The sequence below is a fragment of the Microtus pennsylvanicus genome, chromosome 6 (assembly GCF_037038515.1).
Source record: "Microtus pennsylvanicus isolate mMicPen1 chromosome 6, mMicPen1.hap1, whole genome shotgun sequence".
NCBI lineage: Eukaryota > Metazoa > Chordata > Mammalia > Rodentia > Cricetidae > Microtus > Microtus pennsylvanicus.
The window spans coordinates 83,595,780-83,619,746 of NC_134584.1; the positions used below are offsets into that span (position 1 = coordinate 83,595,780).

The 23,967-nt window shown below is 44.7% G+C and overlaps 1 protein-coding gene and 1 pseudogene across 2 annotated transcripts; one reads left to right on the top strand and one right to left on the bottom strand.

Annotated features, from left to right (window-relative positions):
- Positions 1-547: 547 nt before the first annotated feature.
- LOC142853075 (SHC-transforming protein 1 pseudogene) lies at positions 548-2,249 on the top strand (annotated as a pseudogene).
- Positions 2,250-8,128: 5,879 nt separating this feature from the next.
- Positions 8,129-20,153, bottom strand: Znf330 (zinc finger protein 330). 2 transcript variants are annotated; one of them, XM_075976586.1, is made up of 10 exons: positions 20,028-20,153; positions 18,694-18,821; positions 16,961-16,980; positions 16,434-16,504; positions 15,023-15,102; positions 13,404-13,530; positions 12,886-12,990; positions 11,570-11,616; positions 10,021-10,138; positions 8,129-9,030 (listed from the first exon to the last, which is right to left on the bottom strand). In XM_075976586.1, exons 2-10 carry the CDS (start codon positions 18,811-18,813, stop codon positions 8,765-8,767), a joined length of 954 nt encoding a protein of 317 aa, XP_075832701.1. In that variant the 5' UTR covers positions 18,814-18,821; positions 20,028-20,153; the 3' UTR covers positions 8,129-8,764. The 2 variants fall into 2 exon arrangements, with proteins under 2 accessions (XP_075832701.1, XP_075832700.1); XM_075976585.1 differs by lacking the exon at positions 20,028-20,153 and adding an exon at positions 19,060-19,078.
- Positions 20,154-23,967: the final 3,814 nt, after the last annotated feature.

Genomic DNA, 23,967 nt, shown 5'->3' on the forward strand with positions numbered 1-23,967 from the left:
ACTGTTCTACCGTCCAGGACCACCTGGCTGGGGTGGCATCCCTCGCAGTGTGCTAAGCCCTCCCACATCAACCAAGACAAAGCCCACAGGCCAATCTTTCGGAGGCAATTCCTCAATGAAGGCCCCTCTCACGTGTCTCTAGTCTGTGTCAAGTGGGCAAAAACTAAACTGCACAGCCACCACAGTTGGCACTTTTAAAGGAAAAAATATTACTGCAACTAAGTTTATTGATTTAGAAATAGGGCTACGCTGTTTTACAAACTGAATTTGGCCACATATCTTTTATTTGGTAGACTCGATACAGTACACAGACTTTATAGAGATATGAAGAAACAATATGCCAAGTTTAAAAAAAACAACAACATGGTTTGCATTGGAATGTATCTGGGCTGCGATATCCACTACAGGTGGAACTGTAATAAAGTTTGTCTGGGAGGCCCAGGCTAGGGAGAAACAAAGTTGGGGCAGGGACCTAAGCTGACAGTTGGCGTGATCTAGAAACAGATTGTCCCATGGTGAGGTGTGGATTCACCATGCAACCGTGGACATGAGCAAGCTAAGTACAGGTGACAGGCAGAGGACTCAGGTGGAAGAGGGCCAGCTGGTGGGGGGAGGGAAGTTGACCAGACTGGGGAGCTTTGCTAATAAGCCTACATGAAGCTGGCTGCATACCAAAGACAAAGACATGGACCTGGGGGTTCCTACTAGGTTAGGTACATGGGTCATGAAGAGGTACTGCTACCAACGCAAGCCCTTGACTTCAGTACCCAGTCACAGGTCACTAGGGAGGCCATCGGTTTAATGGGTGAAGCTGTGCCGGGTTCCAAAGGGGCAAGAAAGAGGAGAAAGCCAGGTAGTCACCCGGCCAGCTCTATCCTGGGGAGGAGTAACCTGAAGTTTGCGGCTCCTACTGTGCCCGCCTGCAGCCTGTACCTCATGGCAGCAGACAGCAAACAGATCATTACCAGCCATCACATGCAATCCATCTCCCTCGCGCTGGCACAGCTGAGCATGTCACCTATGCTGTCAGAGACTGTGAATCAGAGAGTCTGTCATGTCCTGAAGTGTCCTAAGGGCTTACTCGGGGTGGCATCCGCACGTCAGAGTTGTGCTTCAAACAATATCTCAGGAATCCAGCCAAGCTGGTCAGGCCCCATAACGGCATGGCTGACTTTGCTGGTTCAGCGAGGAATGAGGAGGGAGAGCCACTTGACCATCAGTATTACGAAGACGATGACATCTTAGGGAATGGAGCCCCTCATGGTGGGTGGTGGACATGAAGCTTCGGGCAGGGGCTGCTCAGCCCACTCTGCTGACTACCCACTTGGGGACTACACTGCCTATAGGGCAGTGTGCTGCAGGAGACCCTGAAGTCCATAAACATCACCTCCATCACCCCACCCTAGCAGACAATTCCCTCCTACGTCAACATCCCGAATCCAGACAAGTCCCGCCCCATCCTTCTGTTAATGGCAGTGCACCTTGAGTCTTCTGACATGAAGCCCTTTGAAGATGCCCTTCAGGTGCCTCCACCTTCCAGTCCATTCCCATGGCTGAGCAGCTCCAAGGGCAGTCCCGGTCCCACCGGAAGCAGAGCCGGTGGGAGGCAGGAGCACGGCTGCAGCTCCGGTGTGAGCGCACCTGGACCCTGAGGGTGTGGTGTGGACGAAGGATCGCTGCTTTGAGAGTGCCAGTCACCTCATCAGCTACCACATGGACAATTGTGGGAGCTGCGGGCTGTGTTCCTGCCGCCCCAGCTCCTGGTCGCCTGGCTAGCTTTATCCGAAATAACAACACACAAACTGTATTCTTTTAAACACTGCTTGGCCCATTATATCTAGCCTCTTCTCGGCTAACTCTCGCACCTGGACTAGCCCATTTCTAATAATATATGTAGCACCCCAAGGTGCGCTTACTGGGAAGATTCTAGCCTACGTCCATCTTGGGTCGGAGCTTCATCGCGTGTGCCCCTGAGAGCTGAGCTATGGCGTCTGTCTGAGGCGTCTTACCTCACTTCCTCTTCCTCCCAGCATTCTGTTCTGTTTACTCCTCTCACCTATGTTTTAACCTATGAGGCCAAGCAGTTTCTTTATTACTTAACCAATGACCTTCCTCCATCAGACAACCACTTGCCCATCCGCTCTGCAGGCAGTGAACTGTGGCTCCAACAACCCGTGGATCGGAAAGGGTGCTCTTTCCAGCCTTCCCTGGAGGGCACGCCCTTTATCCCCTTCCACCAGTTTCTCTAACTCATAGGACATCCGTTTGGTGTCTCTGGCTTTGGGTGGGAGCTGGGAGCAGTGTGGACACTGGGTTTTGCGCCCACCTGAGAGAGACGATTTTAGTTAGGAGCCTGTGATAGCATCCTGCCTCTGCCTAAACCTCACCAAAGTAATTATGTACATAGTGACTTCTTGCCTGAGTCAACCTCATGTCCTTCCCCTCAAGGGGGAGTTCTTAGGATGGAAAACACCCTATAGTGGTAGTCCCTGTGGAGCAATCCCCCTCTGGGGGAAGGGAAATAATCGTATCTCTGGTCTACCCTGGTCTTCAGGGTACTCCAGATCCTTCCTAACACATCCTATTCCTATGCTTTCCCTTACAACTTTGCACCTTTGACCATCTCCTAGGTCTGCAGACACTTTAGGCAGAGTTCTCCAGCCTGTCACTGTGAACGGGGGTTGCTGACGCCTTGGCTTCCAGAACACTGCCAGGCTCAGCACCCCTTCCTGTGTTTGGGAAGAATGGGGAGAAGTGGCAGCCCCATTCTCCTCTGCATTGTGGTCATACAACCCTCAAAAGATTGCCCCAATCTCTTGGGGCTCTGGTGGCACAGGCCTTTAATCACAGCACTCAGGAGGCAGAGACAAGAGGACTGTGAGGTCAGTCTGGTCTGCTCTTCAACTTAGTGAGCTCCAGGACAGCCAGGGCTATGCAGAGAGACCCTGACTCCAAAAACCAGAGACAGTCAGACAAATTGCCCCCATCTCCCGCACCGAGAGCTCCCTCCTAGTGGTGGAACGGGGAGGAACAGGATTGAACCCTGCCTTGCTCAGGGCCTCCTGGCCTTGATCTCTTCCTTTAAGAGGTCCACACATTTCTTAAGCCTACCCCTCCCATGCCTGCATGTGTGTTATAGCTCAGTCAGAGCCTAGCCCTCCTTCCTGCAACCCCATCCACTCTCCCTCCTTTGGATGGGTGTGTGTGATTGTTTGGGCCTCACTCTGTGTACAGTTGACCCTGAGGTGGGTTTTGGAGACACAGAGACTGTAGCAGTAGGCCATCCCCAATACCAACTGTAGGTCTGGAAACATATTTTTTTGCTTCTTTTTTACATGCATACAGTTCAGGGCTACAACTTTATTTTCCTGATTTTGTTTACCATTGCTTACTTTTGAGCACAAAATTTGATAACCAATTCCATTTAGACATCTTGTTGACCTTTTTAAATCTATTTTTACAACTGTTGGGAGTTTACACTCTCTGGCACTAGGAAAGGAACTAGGCCAGGATTCTTGTTTCCTTCTTCTTCCTTAAGAGACCTGAGCAGAAGTTTGGTTATACAGGGTTGTGGGGCCATGATGCTAAAGTTTACCTCAGATCCTAGCTTCCACCTTCCGCCTGCAGGCCGATGCAGCCAAGGCAGAAACCTTGCAAGCTCAACTATTATAGGCCTTGTAGACAAGGGGGTGGAGGCTGGCTTTCTATCTTGACCATTGCCTATTTTTTTGTTTGAATGTCTTATACCAAAGGGAAATAGTCTTCATTAAAGACTGTATTTCTTCAAAAATAAAATTAATCTGTATTAAACGTATCTGGGTTGTGATATCCATGATGGAACGGAGCAGCAGTGACAAGATTTACTCTCCAGTGGCAAGGACGACAACAGGACAAAGGAGATGAAGCAACAGCTTTTAAGATGGTAAATAATAAAGGAGACACCAGTCCCTAAGAGCTGAGCAATAAATAAGCTGAATCATGCAGTTACCCCAACCTTAATAAACCCCGCGGCCAGAGTCCAGCAAGGGTGGATCACATGGAACCCAGATGACACCTTGAGGTGGGAGGGAGAAGAGGATCACGGGTAGACACGTCCAGCTAGGACCTCCACGTGTAAAATAAGAGGTACAATGTCGATACACAGATCAGGAGGGATAGGCTGGGAAGAGAATTCAGCGTAAGTCTCCCCCTGTGCAGCAGGTGATAAAGCCTCCAAGAGCTGCAAGCGACAGTGAGGCCGAGCGGCCCACCACAGCTATGCCAGTAAAGGAGAAAAGACTGAAGTACAAAAATTGTTATGATCTAATTCATCAGAAAAAGAGCACAGGGAAACACAGGAGAGATGGATAAACTGAAAACTAGAGCCACTATAAATCCAACTACATGATGATTATATTAAAAGTGACTTAAATGCCCTAAACAAAAAATAGATTCTTTCCCACCAAATAACAATATAATGACCAGGGTAGGAGATACGGTTCAGTGGGTAAAAATACTCGGGGCGTTTAACAGAGGACCAGAGTTTGGTTCCTGGCATTCGTATCGCACAACTCACAACTACCTAGTCGAGCTCTAGGGGATCTAACGCTTCTCCTGGCCTATGAAGGTACCCTCATAAACGTGTGCCTACTTACAAGCAAACACACATACACAGACACACAGTCACACACACAAATACCCCATAAAAATAAATGTTAAAAAATTTAACATCCAACTATCATACTGCATACAAGAAGCTCTCTTTAAATATGTACATACAACAGGTTAAAGTCAAAGATGAGGGCTAGGGATGGAGTTAGGTAGGTGTGCATAAGGTCCTGGTTCAATCCTGACCACTGAGCACCGAAAAGAAACAGTAAAAGGTTTTCAAAAGACAATAAACATTAAAACTAATCTAGTTTCTATTAGCTCAAACTAATAGAAAATGGGACTGGCCATAATAGCAGAGAAGATAAACTTCAAGGCAAAGAATATTACTAAGATGAAAGACTTTATAATCATCAAAGGCTCAATTAGCTATAATACAACAATATTAGTGGACATATGTATATGTGTGTGTGTGTGTGTGTGTGTGTGTGTGTACGCATTACACAAATGTTGAGGAGCAAAGCAAGAAGGCCTTGAAATGTAAAATGACTGACCTGGCTTTGAACTGTGGCTTGACGGTTGCCTTACACCACCCGGTCCTCCCACTCTGGAGGGCGGGAGGCACAGATGTCCACAGCAGCTGTATTTGTAGTAAGCATAAAACGAGAGGAAAGGAAAAAAGTTCTGAAAGTGACTGTCAAGGTGGCTTTGTGAGTTTGTCAAAGTTTATCAGCTTGAACACTAAATACATTTTACCTTGCAATTCAAAATAAAAAAACAGCAATAATTCCAGAAGACAGTGAAGGCTCATAGAAGCAACTGAGCTGTATAACACTGTGTAAAGTAAAACACACACACACGGAGATAGACAGACAGACAGACACAGAGAGGGCAAAGTGTTCTCAGTAATGTCCACAAAGCTGGAGGCTCAGCAGGCAACCTACTTACTGCGCAAACAGGAGGCCCTGATTTTGAGTCTCCAACATGCAGAAAAGAGCTGGGCCTGGTTCTACACACCCTAACCCAGTGCTGAAGGCTGCAAACCTGCGGATCCCCAGAACTCGCTGGCAGGCCAGTCAAGCCAAAGTGGCCAGCTCTAGCTTCACTATGAGGCCTTGTCTCACAAAAGTAAGGTGGAAAGCAAAAAGGAACAATGTTCAGAGTTAACTTCTGGGCTCCACACACGCATGAAGAAAACAAGTACAAACACATACTGTGTGTGTGTGTGCATACACCACATATATACACATCAAAGATGAAATCCAGTACAAGAACCAAATGGCTGCACATCTGCATGCAGTAACACAGCAGTTGCTGGTGAAAGTCATTGATGTCAGTTGTACCATAGCAAGCTGAAATCAGTAGCGAGTTTTAAGGGTTCTATTCAGCCTTCTACAGATCCAATAAAAGCATTCTAAATTTAAGCCAGGCAGTGGTAGTGCACGCCTTTAATCCCAGCATTCGGGAGGCAGAGGCAGGCGGATCTCTGTGAGTTTGAGGCCAGCCTGGTCTACAAGAGCTAGGTCCAGTACAGGCTCCAAAGATATAGGGAAACCGTCTCAAAATCTCCTTCACACTCATGGAAACGGGCAGTTTTGGATGTCGACGTAGACTATTATGTCTAACAGATACCAAGCCTCGAAAGGGTTTCATATCCTCTTGTCTTCATTAGTAACGTTACTAGAAAACTGATGCATATAGACCCTCAGGGACTTTATTAGGGTGGTGGGTTATTTATCATCATTACCATGACCAAACACTTGACAAGAAGCAACTGCAGATTTGCTCTGGTTCATGAGATGACCCACACACTACATAACTGAGGCCCAACTCTCAGCCTTCCTATCATTTTAGACTTAATTTTGTCAATTGATACACGTGGTCTTCTTGACTTGCCCATCTGTCTGGCCACTCAACTACTGTGTGCTAACCTTCATAGCCCTGCAGGTTATGTCTCCTTGGCTATTCTCACCTTGACGGTCATTATACTATAACCTGACTTTTGGCAACTGGGCACACCACTTAAGAAACCGTTCTGCTTAACTCATCATGGGGACACTGAGCCCTACATCTCCCTAGTAGACAAACTGGCCTACAAAGAGCTTCCTAAATGTTGTACACATCTCTGGTTTTGTTGAATGATGTCCAATGAACCTTCTCATGGAACATGATTATCTGGGGGATACTTTAGCTGAATAACTCATCAACTCCATCATACTCACTACACTAAACCGTCTAAATATTTTAATTACATTTTAGTTTGTATGCAGGGCAGGGGGAAGGAGCACATGCCACACACGCATTTGGCGGTCTGAAGACAGCTTGCAGAAGTCAGTTCTTTCCTTTCACTGTTTGTGGGTCCGAGGGGCTGAATTCAGGGCATCAGTCTTGGTGGCAAGCATCTTTACCCAGCATACCATCTTGCCAGCCCTGTCAATGTTCCCTTCCCTTTGCCACCGACCTACAAAGCCTGCACAAACAGGTTACTAATTTTACCTTGCTTGTAGACACCATCCTGGTGGTGAATCTGGACCATCTTCCAGGATCCTAATCATAGAGTTAAATCCTCTAGCAAAATAACTCTATTGGATAATCTAAGAGCCCTACAGCAGGGGATGCCATGACATTAGTTTTCTTTCCTGACCTCCTCAGCAGTTATCTCTAGCACATTCCTCTGGCTCTTCGCAATGCATGCTAAGTTTTCAGCTCCCATGTTTTCTCTGGTGAGCCTGTTTTACTTGAGCTCCTAAGCTGTCTGAGAAAGCCTCTGCATTAGGACCAGTCTTCAGACGCACCCACGTGCCTCGGTCTCACCTGTCAGGATTGCTCAGGTGTCCTGGGGTGTCCCAACGTTGTGTGATACATTCCTTTGAATTGACAGGACATGAAAAGCTTTTCTCCTACGAAACCAGCGGTCCTCTGGCTTCCACACACAGCTCCTACTGCACTTTTGTAGCCGCTGCTGTTCTTACACTTCTCTAAACACAGAGACAGGGATTGTCTCCAGATATCCAAAATTCAGCAGGCCAGTAAAATCTCCCTTCTACCACGACTATGGTTTCCATGTGAAACCCCTAGACTTGTGTGTTTGAATTTGGTCCCAGCTGGGGTGCTATGTCAGAAGGCGGTGAAGCTTCTGTACACGACTGTGGACCTGGTGTTCCAGTCCCATCCCACTTCCTGTTCTCTCTGCTTCCTTACTGCTGAAGAGGCATGACAAGCTGATCTATGCTCCTGACACCACACCTTCCCTGCCATAACAGGACTGAATCCTTCTGGGATAAACCCTTTCCTCTGGAGTTGCTTTTTAAGAGTATTTCAGCACAGCAACAGAAGAGAAGCCTAGGTCACTGTCAACGCAAGCAGGAACCAAACATCTGTGCCAGGGACCATCAGTTCCCCAGTTATCACCAATTGTGTCTTGTAATTATTCCCAATGTTTGTGCCAATATTAGGTCAAAACCTTACCGGTTTATAGAAAAATACTTAAATGCTTTCCAAAATAAGTTGCTAAAACATACCAAGAACTCAGTATCAAAAGTTTTCAAGTATAATCCTAGATTTATTTAAAAATGGGATTCCCTGGGGAATCAGCAACACCAGTCCTGGCATTACATGTATGAAAACAGCTAGATGTCTGTCAGCCAGTGAGGCATTAACAAGCATTGGTGAGGACATTCATTGTAAGAAAACAGTGAACGTGTCCACCGCTAACACAGAAGTGACTACTTAAGACAGCATAAACAGTCAGTGAAAATTCAGAATACAATATGACTATCATTGTATGGGCTGAAATAAAAGGAAAAATACACCAATTTTACCCGTTACACTTTGTAAAATCAGATACATGAGTTTATAAGCAGTGCTTTTAATAAAAACAGCAATTTAATATCAAATAAATATTATTTCCTTTCTATTCCTTTATCGTGTATTTTATATGTATCTAATTGGCAAAGCCTACCAGGTGACTGAAAGCAGTACTGATCCATGATACTCCGTTTCCCTTACATTTAACTCATTTCTTCTACACTACAAGTCCATTATCAGTTCCTAGAAACATCCAGAACCTACCCTGAGCCTAGCGTGACTAGCCTTTTGGACAAGGCGAAGGGAGGGGACATCTGAGCATCCTCATGATTCAGCCTGCTCTTCTCACAAGTGCCAGTGGGAGCTGCTGCTAGTTCTCCTGCTCCTCATAGTGAGCATAGCCACTGGCATAGGTCCTTCCTAAGTTCAAACTAGTAAACAGTTCTGATGACTCGGTATCCGAGTCCTTCCCATCCTCTTCCTCCTCCTCCTCCGCTTCATCCTCTTCCTCCTCATCATCATGGTACCCAGTATCTCCATACTTGTCAGATGACAGGTTCTTCCAGTAGGCGTCATACCCAGAAGCTCCATCTCCCTCCTCACCTCCAGTCTGCCGGCCAAACTTCAAGGAACGAGCTACAAGAGACAGCCACATGCATGTCAGCCATCAGTGCCAATGCTCGCATGTCCCACTGCCGTGGGATGTACTGTCACACTAGGGTTTACTCTTATGTGAGAAGGGAAGGATTTTCCTAATTTTCTCACAGAAGTCACAAATACACAAATATAACACAATCACAAATAAATAAGGCAAACACCAAACCTCAGTAATTAGTATGTTCCTTGTAACAAAGTGAAAAACTGTACCATACATTTTCCAAGGCTATAAAATCCCACTTGCTATGACAATACGTTTATCCTTTCAAACAAAAAGATATATTACACACACACACACGTCAGGGAAACGGCTCAGTCAATGTGATTGCTAGTTACTTGTCAACTTGACAGAATTTAGAATCACCTGGAAGAGAGGCCTCTGAGCACGCCTGGTGAATCTTACTATGTTAATTGTGTGGGAAGGTCCACCTTACTTGTAGGTTGACCATTCCCTGTGCAGGGACCCTAGACTACTTAGAATGGGAAAGCAAGCTCAGCACCACCATGCATTCCCCACTCCCCCGACTGTGCACACGAGAGCAGCTGCTCCAAGTGCCATTGTTTTGACTTGAACTTACAAACTAAAACAAACTCTTTTTCTGAGCAGGAGCAGAACAGACAACCGGTATCGTGCTTGCCACATACATCAGAGGACACAGTTCAGATCCCCGGGATCCACTTAAGAAGTGAGCTGTGGTAGCACATGCTAATAACCCTAGCACCATGGAGACAGACACCAAGGGATTCCTGCCAGCCAGCCTCGTGGAACTGTCAATGACTGTCAAGCCGGGTGGGTCCAAATGAGAAGCTGTCTCAATGGCCTCCGGGAGGAATGGCACCTAAAGTTCATCTTTGGTCTAGAAACACACAACCAACACCACACACATACGCACTCAGAAAAAAAATAAATGATAAATACAAGCTAAGTGTGAAAGCCAACCACTCCACTGGCATTCTGAGAAGCCTTACTTGACATGCTGAGATCCTTTGTCTCCTGAGTTTCATGTCCACATTTTGGGCAAGGAGGTTGTTTCCCTTTTTCCTGCTTAAACACCTTGCTTCTTGTATGTTCATCACAGAAACAAGCCTATACAAGAGAAGCAGAAATAAGCCAACGTTTAGTTTAAAAGATATAAAAAGACACCATTCAATACTGCAAGAAAATTTGAACATAGTTTTGTCTGAGACTGAATTAAGAGTTGGACTGGGACCAGTCACATGCTCTTTGAACTTCTTAAAGGAAGCTGATTTTGTCAGGACCCTTCAGAAACAGGACCTTGTTGTGTGAGGGAGTGGGTCCTTTGTTTCGTTCCACTCGGCTAGCTTACACCGGAAATAATCACACAGAAATTGTATTAATTAAACACTGCCTGGCCCATTAGTTCTAGCCTCTTATTGGCTAACTCTCACATCTTGATTCAACCAATTTCTAATAATCTCTATGTCACCACGAGGTTGTGACTTACCAGAAAAGATTCAGCATGTCTGCCTGCCTCCTTCCTCCCAGCATCCAGTTCTCTTTTTCCTGCCTACCTAAGTTTTGCCCTATCACAAGGCCAAGGCAGTTTTCTTTATTCAACCAATGAAAGCAACACATAGAAAGAAGACCCTCCTACACCAGGACCTAAACAAGGCAGACACAGAGAGGACAGGGGAAGTGGTTATCTACTTATTCATAATATCTGAGGTCCTTGACAACAAAATGGTGGGTAGTCTGTTCATCTCAGAAGACACCACCACCCAACTAAGGAGCAGAAAAAGAATGGCAAGGCCTAAGTACTGAGAGAAATGCAGAGGGTTTATGTGGATCTTAGTCGACACCGTGAGGTGAACAGGGTAAAGAGAGCCGGTGCAGACATGTTCTAAGCAGCAGACACAGCACAGACAGAGACTAAAAGCTCTACAGAAAGCCATCCTGTAGCACCCAGAAGAGCAGAAAGAAGTAAGACAGGATGCGGACAAGAAAGGTTAAAAGCAGGAAATGTTTCTGAAATAATTAAATTATCTGGTGATCTCTGTCTAACAGAAATGCCAGAGAAAGCCAAAGGAGACATGGATATCTTCACCTCCCAGACTCTTCTAAAAACAGGAACAATTTAACCCACAGCCCCAATATTCTGGTCACAATGCTCTCTACAAACATAAGGCTAAAAATAAAAAACACTGGACTGGACGCTGGGGACATGTTGTAGAGGCAACTACTACAAGAAGAGAGTGACCAGTCAAAAGCCACTTAAGTCATTGACTTCCATAACACTATCTCAAAACCAAAAGAATTAGCTTGACAGGGCAGTTTAGGCCAGGAACGTCAATACTCAGGAGGTGGAAGCTGAAGAATTATTGTGAATTCAAGGCCAGCCTGGACCACACAGCAAAACCTAGTGTCAATTAATTAATTAAAAAAAAAGCCACACAAGTTTGAAGATCCACATATATTAGCACTAATAAGCATCCAAGACCTGGGGCGCGAGTACTGGGACCCAAATCAAAGTCTAAATGAGGCAGCAAGGAGGCACACCTTACATCGGAGACACGAATGCTGGCCAAGCCGGTTGCAGGAAACACCTGTGAGAGACAAGAGCATCTTATAGTCCGGTCAGTTACTCAGGCCTTATATATTACTTCTGTCACTGAATCACAGTGCTTTCTCAATGAGATCATAGCTGAACCAGTCAGCTACTGACCTGCAGGGTTCAAGCCCTATAAACACTCACAGCACCCACGCTTCTTCCACAAACAATCCTATTTCTACCCTGTGCGCTATGCAGAAGTCTAGGGGGCATACAAGCAGCATATTTTGAAATACTCCTGTGAAAATTTCTATGTGAATATTGAATTTATATACAGGGTCCAGTAAGCAACTTAGCAACTAAAATCTGCAGGCGAGAGATAGAATTAGCATCTCCCCCAGAACAAGAACCACACAGTGAAGTGAGTGACTGGGAATGTAAGTCTTTCCCCTGGGACAGTCAATACCAGGCAGTATAGAATAATACTTTACACACACTCTCATTTCAATTAGCCTTTTGAAATTACCTTAAAGTTAATTCTATTACTATTACCCCAATCAGTCACATTGGTTCTCAACTGGAAAATGCAGAATTGGAGGTACAGATTAAACTCAGATCTCAGATGTCCAACCAAACATAAGGTTAACTCTCCCAGGAGGAAGCCTGAGTCCCTGCAGGAAATCCACAAGGAGGGGCACATACTGAGGGCACTGACAAAGGGGAGGAGAGGGCTGGGATATGCGGTCCAAGAAAATGGTTGCCAAAGGGAACTAGTGCGTGTGGTCTTGTTGGAAGGAGTGTGTCACTGTGAGGGTAGGTTTTAAGGTCTCATAAATGCTCAAGTCATGCTAGGTGAGACAGACCATATATTGCTGCCTGTACAAGATGTAGGACTCTCAGCTACCTCTCCAGCACCATGTCTGCCTGCACAATGCCTTTTCCCATCATGAAGATAATGGACTGAACCTTTGAACTATAAGCCAGCTCCAATTAGATATTTTCCTATAAAAGTTGTCATGGTCATGGTTTCTCTTCACAGTGATAAACCCTAACTAAGATGGCATGGGAACCTAAAAGTGAAAATGCCAGCTAGCACATAATGTCTGATCAAGGCAATGAAATGAACTTCTCAGCCAATATACCCCTAAATTCCCCAGAGAAAAATTCAGAGCTAATATTTGGAGATTTTTTTCCCTATAAACAAAACACACACACACAATGAAGCAGTAACATAAAAAAAACTTACTCCTTTTTAATTAAGTTTCACATTTACACTATTCAGAATCCTAGGTTCAGAATAGCTAAAAAAAAAAAACCAACTTACATTTAAATGTTTCTGCTTCTAAAACTTGGCAGCTGGCTTGATGCTCAAACTGATCATCTTCACAAAGAAAATTATGACAAAACGAACAGCTGAATATTCTGCCTCCTGTGAAATTAAAACTCACAAATGTAAATATGGCAAACTTAATGACTTTAAAAATTCTTATACATATAATCTGTCAAACGTAGCAGCTAATTTTAGAAAAGTATCAAAATTGTGGCAACAGCTAAAATAAAACTGATGATGTCCTTCAAACTGAACCCTTAAACTGTGGGTCTCCACAATAACCTGCCCTCTTACAGAACAGCCACGGGCTCAAGAGAGGCTTCCTATCCTTACCCAAACTCCCCTCTCTACCTGCTTGGGTGAAAAGTACTAGCATTTACTAACACTGTTGGTACAATCTCTTTCTAACTAAATTACTAAAATTGTACCAGCAGCTAAGATTTGAAAGAATATATATGGAGAAAGAGCACACACAGCCTAACTAGGTTTAATGTTTGCACCTAATCACTCACCATGGTCCCATACCCCTCGCTCACATTCCACACATTCTGCATCCGTGAGTGGGCAGGCACAGGCATGCGTGCTAAGACACTTCCTTCCATGGCAAACCCAAGCTTCACAGAAGTCACATATTGCACCCTGCAACAAAGAAACAAGAGTTCTAGAACAGCTACCACATGACCTCTGCAAACACTAAGACTGTTTAAAAAAAAAAAGCAAAGGAACAAGGTCAGCAAGGAGGAGGACCAATTCTGACTTGTGAAAATCAGATGTAGAAAACCGAACATGTATCTCTCCTTCATCAGACAGTATTCTAGCAAGAAAAAAGAAATTCTCAACTAGGTAATACAGAAGACTCTCAAGCAGAGAACTTTCCCCCAGCCCCACACATACCTGAGGGGCAAAGGAGGGTAGCACAGAAAGAAAGAGCAGGCAAAGGACTCATGCCTAAGAGAACAAAGCTATCTCAGAGAAAATTCAGATTAGGGAAGTTACCATAAACTATATACAGAAAACTAATATAACTTTCTTCACAGAGTAATTTGGATATGAAGCATAAATCACACTGTAGAATATAGCAAAATTCATAGCTCTATTTAAAATATCTTTTAGTGAACAACAACAAAATACATAATCTACCTATTTTTATTTATGGCACTAAAATTCCTTCTAAAATCCTATCTAGTAAAGATAACGTATAACCAATAGATACTTTTGGTCAAATTTAATGTTTAAAAAAAAATTAACCTTAAGGTCTTTGAAACTTATTTAACCAAAAGACTTGAATGCTGGTAAAAGTCTTACAACTCGGGGAATTTGTGACATCTGTTTAACATTGTAGAAAGGTACAATGGTACCCCCAGTTGGATGACCAACTAAACTTACAAAGAAACCACTGTCATTTAATGGAGGAAAAGATGAGTTTCCTCCTAACTGGCTGGCTTCCACAGGCTAGCAGGTGCTACGCCTTCCACTAGAGGAGGAAAGCAACAGCACCCAGATGCAAATCTTTCTAGCACAACAGTGACTGTCTTGGCAGGATATGTCCACTGGCACAATAGTGGCACGAGTGTTACGGGAAAAAACAATATGTCTGCTGGAACTTAAGGCCTATTCCAGTGCCTGGTACCTGGGTCTATTATCAGGGCCAATGAGGAAACCAAAGTGTACCCAGACACAACAGGGCAGCTGCACACAGGAAACCACAGCAACTTCTGTGAGCATGCACAGACCCTGTGCGAGAAGCTCAAAGTCAGTGAGACCCCTGCGTGGAGGTGCGAAGTAAACAGAAAGCCCCACCGTAGTGAGAAGCCACTGGTATTTGATAGCTTCTGGGAAAGGAAGCCAGTTTTTTTTAAGGGTGTGATCCCTGGTAGGCTGAACATGCTCCACGGCAGGTCTTACACCAAAAAGTATTTGGGCAACATAAATTGGACTCAATGGGTCAAAATAAAAATGAGATCACAAAGTTGGTTGGGTAGAAAGATGAGGATAGACCTTGGAAAAGGTGGAGGCCAATATGATGGAAATATATTGTATGAAATTTTCAAGGAATAAAAATTGTTTTTAAAATGCTGGTTAAAATGGCTTTATCTCGGAAACCTACACTAAGACATGACAAGCAGCTTACCACCATAGCAAGGCCAGTACTGTAGACACCAGCATGCTTGATGACACAGTCTGAAGACTTCATCATGCACTTTGTTTTTCCTGGTTAAAAAAATATACATATGCACTATTAGTCCTACAGATTAGTCCAGACAAGAATTGTTCACTAATTCTGCTTTGATCTAGACCAAGCGCTTCTGGAAATGGTATTCTAAAAAATTCCAAGTGAAACCAGTCTATTTTCCCAATCTTCTGAGATTAGAAATTTATTAATCCATAAAAGCTATCATAGTTATATAATAATTTATATGCAATATGATAATTCATTCTTGTAATGAAATCAGAAGTTTCAAGTTATGCACTGTAATCTAATGATAATTTTGACAGTTTCAAATCTTATTAATTTCAAGTGAATCAAAACATTGTAAAAAGCATGCTTTAAAATTAATTTTATATTCATACATCACAATAAAATCAGCCTGGCTTGGACTTACCAGTAATTTCTTGCCACATATTATCAACAGACACATCAAATGACCAAGGACCCTAATTGTTCTACCTAAGTTTATCCATATATAGAAATCACAACAGCCTGAAAGCTCATCTACAAAACACCAACCCCAGCCCTGCCAGGAATCTGTTCACCAGACAGCATGTCAAGATTAGTGACAACATACTAACTGGGCCACCAGACTACAGATGAAACACAAAACAAGCAGAAGATGCTCAGTGTGCAGATAACAGGAACTGGGAGAGAGAGAAATCGGACACAGGGCAGCAGCTACCAACTGTTCGTGTCTAACGCAAGTAGTAGAGTCTGCAATAGAAGCGCATGGGCACACAGCTCTGTGAGACACTGACCACACAGGGCTCCCCTTCCATACACTTTCTTTTCTCACACTGCCTTCATCTGCATTTGGTACAACAAAGGCAGGGAGGTGTATTTTAACTAGTTTCTCTTTTCCACTAACTGCAGAATTCAACCAATGACCTCTTGGAAAACAAGAACTATACTAGAAATAGTGTGTAGCCCTGATCACTAACCTGGCCCTCTGCACAGCACGTATCAATGGGCACCCCAAACTGCTCTACTTATACCACCACCATCTCCTAAGAGGGTATTTGTTCAAAAAGAACACTGAGGGTAAACCAGAGTAAAGGTGACTAGGCTCCCTACGGCAAGTCTTCATGACATAGTGTATGTCTCCCAGATGAGAGGAACATGGCAAAGACTGCAAGACTCTCGATAGAAATGTTTTCTGATCAGACATGTTAGCACAGCAAGTCTGTGCAGGCCACTGAGGAAATCTTCCTTCTCTGGGAAAGACCACTTAGCTTTATTTTGAATTATTTTAGGGAAATAGCTCCACCTATACTTGACAACTGCCAGACAAACATTTGATATAGACATGCCTTCATAGTTGTATACTTACCACACTGTGCACAAATTGGTAACTTCTGAACAGAATTACAAAAATAGCAAAATGCTCTATTCTTCTGCCGCCTTGTCATGTAAAACAAAAATTTTAAATAGGGTCAATTTCAGATAAAGGAGAGACCACTTTATAGCTTTGCTGGTTAGTTTCTGTCAACTCCACACAACTAGAGTGTCTGAGAGGAGGGGCACAGGCTGAGGGACTGCCTCCATCAGACTGGTCTGTGGAGCACTTTCTCAACTGCGAACTGATGGAGGAGGACCTACCCCAGGCAGTGCCGTCCCTGGCAGGTAGTCCTGGGTTAAATAAGGTAGCTGAGCGTGAGTGTGGAGGCCAGAAAGCAGCATCTCTCCATGGGCTCTGCCACAGTTCCAGCCCCAAGGCTCCTGCCTTGAGCTCCTGCCCTGGCTTCCCTCAGTGATGCAAGAATAAACAAACCCTTTCCTCCCCAAGTGTTATACCAAACAACAAAGAGCATACAAGGACACTTTCAAACAGAAAGAAAAAGAGATAAAGAAACTTACCTCTGGCACTTGTCGCATTCCTGTAAAATTCAGAGCACATCATTACACGTCTGCCGGCTGAGAAGGAACATTTACTGACATAAAGACTATTTTCTTTCCCACATTACAGTGTAGTGGTTCGACACCCAGTTCCAGCTCAGCCATGTGTGCCAGCTCTTACACTCACTCCACTAGCAAAGATACACAAAACCTTACACTGGGATCCACAATGGGAGAAGCCATATTACAAAAAAGTTAAGCATACTGGGTTTGTTTTTGGCTATTTTAAAGAAACCAAATACTCAATTTTCTATTAAAACTAAAAACATCCTATTTGCCTGCATTGAGTAGATGCTAGAAATACAGAAGGACATAAATTAATAAAGACCACAAACTATCGACACTGAAATAGGGCTTTCGAAGTTCTCCAGCCTGGTCCACTCTTCAGAGTCAAGTCACCATTAGTCAGTCTTTACCCAAACACATCCCACTCTTTCCTCCACCCCTTCACTGACACCAACACTTCTCCCTTTCATCCCTCACGGTTGAACCCCTGGTAAAACATCTTCTCTGACAGCTGTGCTCCCTTCCACAGGCTCAGCTACTACTACTTAGTCCTGCGGAGTAGTGAATACAGGAACAGTAGGGAACTGCAACTTTACTGAACCGTTACCAAGATCTATTTGCATTACATGCACTCAGAAATGCCATTCACTTGGTTTTGTCTGTTTAGCGCCTTCTTTTCTGAAAAGAGCCTGATATTTACAATACAGTTCCCACTTGCCATATTGGTAGCACGAAGCCTGACCCTGTACACCATAAGTATCAGTCCTGACACACACACACACACACACACACACACACACACACACACACACACACACACAAAAGGGCTCCTACCTAACCTATGAGAATTCTTTCTTTCTGTGACCTCCACAAATTGATAGATGCCCTCTACCAGAAACCAAGAAGAAAGAAAGGACAACAATCCTCAGAAGCAGGAGCAAAAGAAGCAAAGCAAAGAATCCAGGATCCAGCTGTCCCTCGGTCCCTCACGTCCTCTGTCCTTCCCGCTGCCCCTCAGTCTATCCCGCCCTCTCTTCTTCCAGTTACATGGAATTATTGCTCTAGTAAACTACTGTTCCCTAAGGCTGAACTGTGTTCCTGTCATGGATAAGCAAACAAGTCCAACAGGCACCAGGGAATGCTGCAACCTTATGAAAGAGGCGAGCTATCAGGCGCCCGTGCTGCGCCCGGCCACGCAGAGTATGTGCTCCCACGAATAACAAGTATTTGCTAAATTAAGTCTTGTAAATAACGCATTTCAAAAAGAGCCACAGTCTCAAAAAACTGCTCAGCATAGGCAAAACAACTTAAGAAAATGGGCTATGTCTAGAAACCAAGGCGCTCAAGCCAGAGAAATCAATGAGTGAAGAACACTAGGAACAAATGAGGAAATCCAATGAGTAAGACAAAGTTAAAAACTACAGAAAAGCTGGAACCTCTCTCACTCAGTTCCTATTATCGATCCATTCTCCTTCAATATCTCTATTGTCCATAGTGTATGAGGTGATAGGCCAGGCTTTGCAAATACCAAAAAAATCACTGTTCCTCAGCAAAACCAGGGACCACGCCTCTGGCAGGTTTCCCAGGCAGGGAACACACTCGCACACTACAGTCGGTAACTTCTCAGACAGACTTACTATATGGTACCTGCCTTCCAGCCACCTGCCGTCCTTTCAAAGGGCGCTTACCATGGAGGCGTTGCATGGGTGCTTGGCTAAGTCTACGGTGCTTCTCGATGCTCTGAGCTGCTTCTCCCGCTCTCGCCGGTTCTCCGCCTTCTTCCTGGCTCCAGTCTTCTTCTTCGGCATTTTCCCCTCTAAACGAGAGAAAAGAAACGCCGTGACTCTCGGAGCCACACAGCGTTTATACGCCTCTTAGATGGTGGGCTCGACCCCTCAATTTTAACCTCACCTCTACCACTTTCACAGTTAAACGTGTCCAAAGACTTTAGGCAACACTACACACACGTACACTATTCCCGGCAAAGGCTTCTAAGTTAAGGCCCCATTTGCACTACCAAACAACTAAAACAGCGCAGGCACCGAAAAACTCACCCTAAAAGCCAGAGTAAGCGCTTTCCACTCTGAAGTTTAAACTAGTCTGCTCTTCATTCAAGGAAAAGAAAATCTGACTGCAGCATTAATAAGAAACGACGAAAACACTCATTTTATGCCAAGTTAAAATAACCATTGTGAGATACATAGCCACATCCCTCCTGCTGCCAGCCACGCAGCCCTGGACAGTACCCTCTCGGTTAGACAGAATCTAAATAAACCCAGTCGGCCAGCACTGCCTGCCAAAGCATCCCATTTTCTGACTACATTGAGGACCACGGTTATTTCGCTACCTGTGGCTCCTGCCTGGGGGCAGCACTTTTTTTTTTTTCCGAGACAGGGTTTCTCTGTGGCTTTGGAGTCTGTCCCGGAACTAGCTCTTGTAGACCAGGCTGGTCTAGAACTCACAGAGATCCGCCTGCCTCTGCCTCCCGAGTGCTGGGATTAAAGGCCTGTGCCACCACCGCCCGGCTATGGGCAGCACTTTTAAGAAGCCAGCCGCTTCGGTGTTTCCCGTACACATGGAGCCTTACCAAACTGGTGTTCAGTACTCAGAAAAGCTACACTATAGAAAACCAGGCTTCTCTTCCTTCCAATGCCCGATCCTATGCACACGGCAGTCCTAAGAGCTAATTAGTGGCTAATCTCCGTGGTTAAGCCCGGGGCCTTCGGTCAGTATTTAAAGTCCCGGACGTGCGGCGGAATGAGATGAGCGACCACGGTGGCCTGGTCTCTACCCACTGAGACATCTCAGACCTATTTTTTTTTTAATCTTGTTTCTGCCAATGACTTGGAAATTCTTTCGGCTCAAGCCTGGACTCCAGGGACAGCAGAGCCATACTGGGTGGCGGGCTCTGGGAGGCGGGGAGACCCACGCGGCTCGCGTCCCGCCATTCGCCCGCGGGGCCCTCGCGCTCTCCCGGCCCACCCACGGCGCACAGCCTCGCGGGGACCTGTCCCGCGCTCACCCCGGCGGTCGACGACGCAGAGGCCAGAACTCGGGGACACCGAGGCGAGACCCGGAGAGGACGACGCGGAGCGTTTCCGACAGCGGGAGCCAGAGCGGAAGTCCCTTACGTCAGAGCGCCCAGACTGTACACGTCACCGGAAAAGTCCAGCCTGCCCCGCCTACTTCTGTGTGCTCCGCCCTGATCTCGCCCCCTCCCGCGGGAAGCAGGGATTGGGGAGAGATCGCTGGCCCGGAAGTGGGTTTACGAGCTGGAAAGTGGGGGATCAGAGCGCGCAGGAGCTTAAGGCCTGTGCTATCTTATTCTCATTTTATTATTTTACTCAGAGGAATTGAAAAAATTCAAAAGAAAGAGAAAGGTGAACTCACAAAAAAATTTAAAGAAATAGAAAAATAAATTGGCTAGCAGTTTTTGCCAGAATCTTTTGAAATCCTTTCCACTCTGTGACCCTGACAATCCTCCCAGCTCACATTTTTGTTTGTTTTTCTTTATTGTTTTTCTGAGTGTCAGGACGAACAGAAGCCTGGCCTTGAACCCGTGACCCTCCTGCCTCTGCACATAGGCTGCGTGCTGGGATTAGAGGCCTGCACGTCAGAGACTCTGTTTTCTTGGTTATCTCACAACCCTGACGTCCTGCGTTCTGAATTGCCTCTTGGTTGCGTTCTGCAGTGTGCTTCTGTTCCTTTGTGAGCAAATTCTCCCGTGTTCTCTGTGGCTGAGGTCCGACGAGACTGTTGGTTTCCTAACTCCCTTACCTCTGGGGAAGAGGTCCTTGACATTGCTCCCAGTACAAATGATGATTACTTACTGCCTGTCACCTTCTGTACTTTCATGTAGCTATTTTATACTAGCACATGTTTCTGCCCTTAACTTTGTTTGCGTTCACATCCCAATGGAGGACTTGTCGTTTTGATCTGTTGATTTCTTCATCCCCATCTGCCATAGCCTTTGCTACATTCCGGGAACTTACTTTGATGACCATATTTTGAGCCTTGTCTCCAAAGAGAGCTGCACCATCAGGGAAATCCAAATTCCAATGCCTTAGCTTACTACCCTCCTACCATTGCCTCAATTTCGCTTGCTACCGGGGCCTGCAAATCTCTCTGTTCTCTATTCTCTTGCTTAGCCATCCTATTTTCTTCAGGTTTTTCTTCCCTTTCAAGTACCACTTTAAAAAAAAAAAACAGTCCCATCACTTCAGACAAAATTTATCATTTTCCCTATTCCCAGTAATTAAACAATATACCTTTTCCCACATTGATTGTCTGAGATTTTTTTGCCGGGGGAGTACCAGCACATACATAGGGGCCTTTCAGGATTGCCCTTCTGTCCCTCTATATTTTTGTAATCAGCTCTGTCATTTCCATTTCTCACAAATCTATCAGAACAGCCGCCCTTTTCTCAGCCTTCTACTACTTTCATCAATTTCAGCAGACATCACCACCTCCTCCTTGTACAAAATGAAGACTGCTCCAAGGTATGACTGGGGAGAAGGTTTTTATTGTAGCTAGGAGGGAGAACAGCCAGAGGCATCTGGAAGAGTCCAGAACAGGGAGACAAAGTAGTACACACCTCATGGGCAGTAGACTGAACAAGGCCATGAGAAGAGAGAGAAACAAGAGAAAGGGAGGGAGGAGGGAGGGAGGGAGAGAGAGAGAGAGCACAAAGAGGAGAGGGGTCAAGAGAAGAATGAGCCCACTAAAATCAGGAACACGACAAGGCTGTCCACTCTCTCCATACCTCTTCAATATAGTGCTTGAAGTTCTAGCAATAGCAATAAGACAACATAAAGGGATCAAGGGGATTCGTATCGGAAAAGAAGAAGTTAAGCTCTCGTTATTTGCAGATGATATGATAGTATACATAAGCGACCCCAAAAACTCTACCAAAGAACTCCTACAGCTGATAAACACCTTTAGTAATGTGACAGGATACAAGATCAACTCCAAAAAATCAGTGGCCTTCCTATACACTAAGGATAAGGAAACAGAAAGGGAAATTAGAGAAGCATCACCTTTCACGATAGCCACAAATAGCATAAAATGTCTTGGGGTAACTCTGACCAAGGATGTGAAAGATCTATTTGACAAGAACTTTAAGTCTTTGAAGAAAGAAATTGAAGAGGACACCAGAAAATGGAAAGATCTTCCTTGCTCCTGGATTGGGAAGATCAACATAGTAAAAATGGCAGTTCTACCAAAAGCAATCTATAGATTCAATGCAATCCCCATCAAAATCCCATCAAAATTCTTCACAGATCTGGAGAAGAAAATAATCAACTTTATATGGAAAAACAAAAAACCCAGGATAGCCAAAACAATCCTATACAATAAAGGATTGTCTGGAGGCATTACCATCCCTGACTTCAAACTCTATTACAGAGCTACAGTATTGAAAACAGCTTGGTATTGGCATAAAAACAGAGAAGTCGACCTATGGAATCAAATAGAAGACCCTGACTTTAACCCTCAAACCTATGAACACTTGATTTTCGATAAAGGAGCTAAAAGTATACAATGGAAAAAAGAGAGCATCTTCAACAAATTGTGCTGGCAAAACTGGATGTCAATCTGTAGAAGAATGAAAATAGATACATATCACCATGCACAAAACTCAAGTCCAAATGGATTAAAGACCTCAATATCAGTCTGAACACACTGAACCTGATAGAAGAGAAAGTGGGAAGTATTCTACAACACATGGGCACAGGAGACCACTTCCTACGTATAACCCCAGCATCACAGACATTAAGGGCCTCATTGAATAAATGGGACCTCCTGAGACTGAGAAGCTTCTGTAAAGCAAAGGACACTGTCGCTAAGACAAAAAGGCAACCCACTGACTGGGAGAAGATCTTCACCAACCCCGCAACAGACAAAGGTCTGATCTCCAAAATATATAAAGAACTCAAGAAACTAGACCGTAAAAGGCTAATCAACCCAGTTATAAAATGGGGCATTGAGCTGAACAGAGAATTCTCAACAGAAGAACTTCAAATGGCCAAAGACACTTAAGGTCATGCTCAACTTCCTTAGCGATCAGGGAAATGCAAATCAAGACAACTTTAAGATACCATCTTACACCTGTCAGAATGGCTAAAATAAAAAACACCAATGATAGCCTTTGTTGGAGAGGTTGTAGAGAAAGGGGTACACTCATCCATTGCTGGTGGGAATGCAAACTTGTGCAACCACTTTGGAAAGCAGTATGACGGTTTCTCAGGAAATTCGGGATCAACTTACCCCTGGACCCAGCAATACCACTCTTGGGAATATACCCAAGAGAGGCCTTATCATACAACAAAAGTATATGCTCTACGATGTTCATAGCAGCATTGTTTGTGATAGCCAGAACCTGGAAACAACCTAGATGCCCTTCAATGGAAGAATGAAGAAAGTATGGAATTTATACATATTAGAGTACTACTCAGCAATAAAAAACAAGGACTTCTTGAATTTTGCATGCAAATGGATGGAAATAGAAAACACTATCCTGAGTGAGGTAAGCCAGACCCAAAAAGAGGAACATGGGATGTACTCACTCATATTTGGTTTCTAGCCATAAACCAAGGACATTGAGCCTATAATTAGTGATCCTAGAGAAGCTAAATAAGGAGAACCCAAAGAAAAACATATAGGCATCCTCCTGAATATTAACCTTCATCAGGCGATGAAAGGAGACAGAGACAGAGACCCACATTAGAGCACAGGACTGAAATCTCAAGGTCCAAATCAGGAGCAGAAGGAGAGAGAGCACGAGCAAGGAACTCAGGACCGCAAGGGGTGCACCCACACACTGAGACAATGGGGATGTTCTACTGGGAACTCACCAAAGCCAGCTGGCCTGGGTCTGGAAAAGCCTGGGATAAAACCGGACTCGCTGAACATAGCGGACAATGAGGACTACTGACAACTCAAGAACAATGGCAATGGGTTTCTGA